The sequence below is a fragment of the Oncorhynchus mykiss genome, chromosome 29 (genome assembly GCF_057628025.1).
Source record: "Oncorhynchus mykiss isolate SJ-2025 chromosome 29, ASM5762802v1, whole genome shotgun sequence".
Taxonomy (NCBI): Eukaryota; Metazoa; Chordata; class Actinopteri; order Salmoniformes; family Salmonidae; genus Oncorhynchus; species Oncorhynchus mykiss.
Genome location: NC_143050.1, coordinates 40,143,012 through 40,149,919, shown reverse-complemented (window position 1 = coordinate 40,149,919; position 6,908 = coordinate 40,143,012). Strand labels below are relative to the sequence as shown.

The 6,908-nt window shown below is 41.7% G+C and overlaps 1 protein-coding gene across 1 annotated transcript; it reads left to right on the top strand.

The window, feature by feature from the left end:
- The first annotated feature begins 32 nt into the window (after positions 1 to 32).
- LOC110509583 (NSA2 ribosome biogenesis factor) lies at positions 33 to 4,641 on the top strand. Its single transcript, XM_021590557.3, has 6 exons — positions 33 to 173; positions 691 to 878; positions 1,192 to 1,342; positions 2,499 to 2,678; positions 3,002 to 3,194; positions 4,163 to 4,641. Exons 1-6 carry the CDS (start codon positions 171 to 173, stop codon positions 4,228 to 4,230), a joined length of 783 nt encoding a protein of 260 aa, XP_021446232.1. The 5' UTR covers positions 33 to 170; the 3' UTR covers positions 4,231 to 4,641.
- Positions 4,642 to 6,908: the final 2,267 nt, after the last annotated feature.

The window sequence follows — 6,908 nt, the reverse complement described above, 5'->3', positions numbered from 1 at the left end:
TTGTTTTAAGCGGACACTCCCATCACCTACTTCCTCTAAAATATTGGCTTCGGAAAACAACACCAACGACCCAAGCCTCTAGCAAAAACTGCGAAAAAAATCAAAATTTGAGACAATAAATTCCATCAAATAAGTATCGTATCTGAATTACGTAACTTTCAATACACAAAATGGTAAGCTATACACATATTTCACGTTCTTTATGATACGTAATCTTCTAGCATACGAAGTTGGCTAGCAACATGTGGCAGACATCCGACTCCTAGCTGCTATTCAACCAAGAATTGTCTTTTGACATTGTGATGGGAGACATTGGTCTTGGTTGAATTGCATCGATCCGACCACATGCAGTGTCTAGAATTCGTTATGTTGGTCAAACTGCTCTGGCCAATAAATGAACGTTATAGTTAATTTATTTGCACGAAATTATTATGAATACACCAGCTGGTCTGAATTGTTTTGACATTGCCTTAGCCTGGGTAGCCAGCTAACTAATCTGTCAGCTATATACTTGACTGGTCCCACTGTTCGCGCTGTCATGCCAAACATATTTTAAGGATGTTTGATCAACTAGATTAAGCCCACCTTGGAAATTAATGTACAGAAATCATTCATTTTATTCTGATGTTTGTTGACTTAATACATTCAGAAAGCCTTAAATAAACTATTAAAATGTGCCTCCTACCTCAGCCCCAGAACGAGCACATTGAGTTACATCGCAAGCGCCATGGCCAACGCCTGGACCACCAGGAGAGGAAGAGGAAGAAGGAGAGCCGTGAGGCCCACGAGCGGTCACACAAAGCCAGGAAGATGATTGGTCTGAAGGCGAAACTCTACCACAAACAGAGGCACTCTGAGAAGATCCAGATGAAAAAGACGTAAGTACAGTATAACCATAGATGAGTAGTACACACTACAGTAGTACAGTAGTGTAGTACACTACAGTAGATCAACCAATGGGCTCCTTTATAGAGTGAAGAGTTGACTCTTAGGATTTAGGTTCAGGGACATGATAGATTTAACAGGTTTAATGTCCTATTTTTAAACAAATTCCTTGGTTATGACATAGTAATTAAGACATCCTCCAGTAACTGCTATTGTCAAAATGTTGATTGAAACGGCATATGCCATTGCCACCAATCCAAAACGTTTGTTGATCTATTGGTGCCAACACCACTTGTCTTACCACAGCCTCAAGATGCACGAGCAGAGGAAGACCAAGCAGAAGAACGATGACAAGACTCCTGAGGGAGCAGTACCAGCCTACCTGCTCGACAGAGAGGGACAGTCCCGCGCCAAGATCCTCTCCAACATGATCAAACAGAAGAGGAAAGAGAAGGCTGTGAGTATTCAATGCCTTTATTTTACTTGTTTGTGTTTTCACCACCATGTCCCACTGAAGACAGGTAATAGTGCCTGGCCATATGATCTCATATAGAAGGGAACAACACCTAGGTTAACCCTATCTATTGCCAACCGGCATGCATTTTGCATGCCATGCAAACAATTTGAGGTCAAAGTACTCCGGTACGAAAAACTGGGCCAATCAAGAGAACTTGAGCTAGGAGGGAAAAATCTCTAGTTCTCTGCTCCAGCCCGTCCCCTGTAGTCGTAGTGCTATTTTCCTCCCTCGAGCTGGATGGCAGAATTTTTTCCGTTGGTACCGTCGATGTGAGGAAAATGGAGGGGGGAAATGGTGTATTAGTCGAGCACTATTATTTCGTAGTTAGCTCCTTAGCTAAGGCATCATTGCGATTAAGGTAGTTAGCTACAGCATTTAGTCAACTAAGCGAGAACACTTTCTTGCCCGCACATGCTATGATCTCCGCAACGGTAGTAGGTGCGAGCGCATTGACGTGCAAAGAAATGTGCGGTGTTGCGGTAGTTCAGTGCGCGTCGCTGCGTGGATGGAAACAGACATGGCAGAGAGAGCTGTTCCGCAAATACCGTCTTTCACTGAGTTATGTTAGACTGTTAAAGATTAGTAGACCTATGTTAATTAATCCGTTCGTGATCTCTAGGTTTCAGGAAATGGCAGTTACAGTTAAAATAAATAAATAAAATACAGCCAATTGCTCCAACTTCCTGAGGAGGGAGTTGAATGACCCCATCCGGACCTATAACAGTCCTATAGCCTGCCATTCCTACTGAGCCAGTCTTCTGCTAACATCATTATTAGGCAAAAAGTGCATTTGCCTATGATTTGAGCAGTGTGGGTGTTGCACGCGTGCTGTCGTGAGGTCCGCAGGGCAGAGATTGGCGCCGCGGCGTTGAAATGGTACTCATAAAAAGGATTCAAGGATGGCATGTCTGCTATTGTCAGATTAATTGTTTCAAATGTCAATGTAATACTGTTGACTGTTTTCCCGCAATCCCATTAAACCTAGTCCTGGATTAACATGCACTTTCAATGAAATTGTCCCTAAGTGTGCAAAGCCCAAGCCAGTTTAGTTAAAAACTGGTGTCCTGATGTATTCTATGTGTGTTTCTTCCTGTAGGGTAAATGGGAGGTGCCCCTACCCAAGGTTCGAGCCCAAGGGGAGACGGAGGTGCTCAAAGTCATCCGTACGGGCAAGAGGCAGAAGAAGGCCTGGAAGAGGATGGTCACCAAAGTGTGCTTCGTAGGCGACAACTTCACCCGCAAGCCTCCCAAATATGAACGCTTCATCAGACCCATGGTAAGGAGGAAAGAAACACTACTCACTAGCATACAGTGTATATAGCAGTGTTGGATTGAAACTCTGATATGTAAACACCCTCGTTATCACTGTGAACATCAGAGTAACTTTGACTACATTTTTTTCATTTAGCAGACTATGTAGAGAGACTTTAGTTACAACCAGTGCAATCAACTAAATTAGGTTAAAAAACTAAATTGACTTACTTGCTCTTTGGGGAGCATCGGTCATTCACAAACTTCCTCCTGCGGGTTTGAAGAGGTAAACAACCTAAATTACCTGAAATAAATGTCCCACCATTGTCTGCCCTTCCCTCTCTCCAGGGTCTACGGTTCAAGAAGGCCCATGTGACCCACCCGGAGCTGAAGGCCACGTTCTGTCTGCCTATTCTGGGGGTGAAGAAGAATCCCTCGTCACCCCTTTACACCACTCTGGGGGTCATCACCAAGGGAACCGTGGTAGAGGTCAACGTCAGCGAGCTGGGCCTGGTCACGCAGGGGGGAAAGGTCATCTGGGGTGAGATATCTCCTATCCTCTCAAATGTCTATTGATATTCATCTGGATCAGTATGGGACAGTTTCCCGGCCACAGATTAAGCCTAGTTCTAGAATAAAAAGCACTTTCTATGGAGATTCTCCATTAAACATGCTTCTTAGTAGGATGTCATTGTAAATAAGAATTTGTTCTTAACTGACTTGTGTAGTTAAATAAAGGTTAAATACAAATTAGTACACCACTAGGCTACATCTGTGTACACAGTACCAGTCAAAAGTTTGGATACACCTACTCTTTCCAGGGTTTTTCTTTATTTTTTACTATTTTCTACATTGTAGAATAATAGTGAAGACATGAAAACAATGAAAGAACACATGGAATCATGTAGTAACCAAAAAAGTGTAGTAACCAAAATCATGTAGTAACCAAAACATATTATATTTGAGATTCTTCAAAGTAGACACCCTTTGCCTTGATGACAGCTTTGCACACTCTTGGCATACTCTTAACCAGCTTCATGAGGAATGATTTTCCAACTGTCTTGAAGGAGTTCCCATATGTTGAGCATTTTTTGGCTGCTTTTCCTAGCATTTATGAGGCCAGCAAACACGTTCCTTACACGCTAGGAACATATTTCCTCCAACGTTAAATTGAAAGGGTGCCTCTCGGTCCCAAAACACGTTTTCTGGAGACTTGTGAGAGGAGTACTGATGACATTGCCCACTGTATGCTTTTTCGGACGCCTGATTGCATCCAGACTGAGGAGAAATCCAAACACAATGCATCTCTGACTACCTTCTGAAGTGGTCAGCTAGATCTGAACACAGTCAGACCACAAAGTGACTTTTGTGTGTCTAGACATGTCTTTTCAATGTGATCTTTGTATTCTGATAGCAGAAGTCACATGTAAGTGTCAAGTGTAGACACAACCTTATTCAACTTCTGAAGTGTAGTGATTAAAATATCTCATTTATTTCTCTTCTCTTCAGGTAAATACGCCCAGGTGACGAATAACCCAGAGAACGATGGCTGCATTAATGCTGTACTGCTGGTGTAAATTAAGAACTCGATGGGACGGTCCCCTGGACACAGATTAAGCCAAGTCCTGGACTAAAAATAATTTAATGGAGATTTTCCAGTGTTTTTTTTATAGTCCAGGACTAGACTTAATCTGTGTCTGGGAAACGACCCCATCAATACAGACTGTGCCTGTAACATACAGCCAAAGCTATGGCTGGCATGGAATAACAGACCAGACCAGGAACACTGAAACATCTGGGAATAAACCATGTGTGTTCAGCAGTGGAGAAAATCAAGAAAACACAGAAAAGATCAGATGCAGTATTTTGCTACAAGGTGTCTTGTAACTAAATACTAAAACATGCGCAAAGGTATGTGTGACTAAATATAAGGGGTTGTGCTTTTGTCCTAAATTTGTTATATAAATTGTTTTTGACTGCTCTGAGAAGTTTCCAGTGTTTTTTTGGGGGGGGGGGTAAAAAAAACAGATTAAGCCAAGTCCTGGACTAAAAATAATTTAATGGAGATTTTCCAGTGTTTTTTTTATAGTCCAGGACTAGACTTAATCTGTGTCTGGGAAACGACCCCATCAATACAGACTGTGCCTGTAACATACAGCCAAAGCTATGGCTGGCATGGAATAACAGACCAGACCAGGAACACTGAAACATCTGGGAATAAACCATGTGTGTTCAGCAGTGGAGAAAATCAAGAAAACACAGAAAAGATCAGATGCAGTATTTTGCTACAAGGTGTCTTGTAACTAAATACTAAAACATGCGCAAAGGTATGTGTGACTAAATATAAGGGGTTGTGCTTTTGTCCTAAATTTGTTATATAAATTGTTTTTGACTGCTCTGAGAAGTTTCCAGTGTTTTTTTGGGGGGGGGGGTAAAAAAAACAGATTACTTGAAAGAGCAGTAAACTTGAAAAAGGATGGTGCTATTAATGTGAGAAAGGGATAATGTAACAAGATATACTAGTCCCCTCCACAACTCCGAGCAAGCCAACACAAGTGGAGCCACAGTTTGAGACGGATGTCATACCTGCAGTGATACTGGTGCTCATCTACTGGAGTACAGGTAGGATAGTGATACACCTGTATTGTATGTAGGGCTGTGCTACACTAATATACAGGGCGGCAGGTAAACCGAGCGGTTAAGAGCGTTGGGCCAGTTACCAAGAGGTTTTTAGTGCATGTAGGGCTCTCTTACACTTATATACGCATGTGTTTGTGCTGAAATTGTACAGTGTTAAACTGATATACAACTGTGTTACTGCATGTAGGGCTGTGTTGGTGCCTTCAGAAAGTATTCATACCCCTTGACTTATTCCACATTTTCTTGCAGCCTAAATGATTTTTTTCCCCCCAGGCCCATCTACACACACTATCCCATAAATATTTTTGCAAATTTATTGAAAATGATATACAGAAATATCTAATTTACATAAGTATTCACAGGCATGCTGTCAATACTTTGTATAAGCACCTTTGGCGGCGATTACAGCTTTGTTGTCTTTGGTATGTCTGTATCAGCTTTGCACTTAATGATTTGAGTATTTTCTTCCTTGTATATTTTCTTAAGCTCTGTTAAATTAGATGGGGAGTGGTGGTCAACAGCAATCTACAAGTCTTTCCACAGATTTTCAATGGGATTTAAGTCTGGGTTTTGGCTGGGCCACTCAATACGTTCACATTCTTGTTCTGAAGCCATTCAAGCGTTGCTTTGGCTGTATGCTTGTGGTCATTATCCTGTTGGAATGTACATTTTCGCCCTAGTCCGTCATTTGCATTCTGAAGCTGGTTCTCATTAAGGATTTGCCTGTATTTGGTTCTTCATTGTTCCCTCTATCCTTGCCAGTCTATCAGTCCCTGTGGCTGAAAAGCACCCCCATAGCATGATGCTGCCACCACCATAGTGATTTGCATTCAGGCCAAAGAGTTTAATTTTTGTCTCATCAGACAACAGAATCTTTCGCTTTTTTCTCCATCTTTCACGTGCTTTTTTGCAAATTTCAGGTTTGCTGTCATGTTTCTCAGGAGTGGCTTCCATCTGGCCACTCTCCCATAAAGCCCAGATTGGTGAAGTGCTGTAGAGACTGTTGGGTTTTTTGCCACCTCCCTGACCAAGGTCCTTCTTGCCCAGTTTCTCAGTTGGGTCGGACGGCCAGCTGTAAGCAGAGTCTGGGTAGTTCCATGCTTTTTCAATATCCCAATGAAGGAGACGACTGTGCTCTTGGAAACTGCACACTAGAAATGGTTTTGTACCCTTACCCAGATACTCTTTTTCCACATTTTGTTACAGCCTGAATTTAAAATGGATTAAATTGAGAAGTCACAGGCCTACACACAATACCCCATAACGTCAAAGTGTAATTATGTTTTTAGATTTTTTAAAACAAATTAATAAAAAATGAAAAGCTGAAATGTCGTGAGTCTAGTTTTCAAACCCTTTGTTACGGCAAGCCTAAATTAGTTCAGGAGTAAAAAATGTGCTTAAGTCACAAGTTTCATGGACTCTGTATCTGTGCAATAATAGTCTTTGACATGATTTTTAGAATGACTACCTCATCGCTGTACCCTACAAATAAAATTATCTGTAAGGTCCCTCAGTCAAGCAGTGAATTTCAAATACTGATTCAACCACAAAGACCAGGGAGGTTTTCCAATGCCTTGCCAAGAAGCACACCTATTGGTAGTTGGATAAAAAATAA

What these genes read in the sequence shown, in the direction of transcription:
- LOC110509583 (XM_021590557.3), top strand. An exon ending in AAGATCCAGATGAAAAAGAC is followed by an intron (nt 879 to 1,191) that starts GTAAGTACAGTA and finishes GTCTTACCACAG; the next exon opens with CCTCAAGATGCACGAGCAGA. An exon ending in GGGGGGAAAGGTCATCTGGG is followed by an intron (nt 3,195 to 4,162) that starts GTGAGATATCTC and finishes TCTTCTCTTCAG; the next exon opens with GTAAATACGCCCAGGTGACG.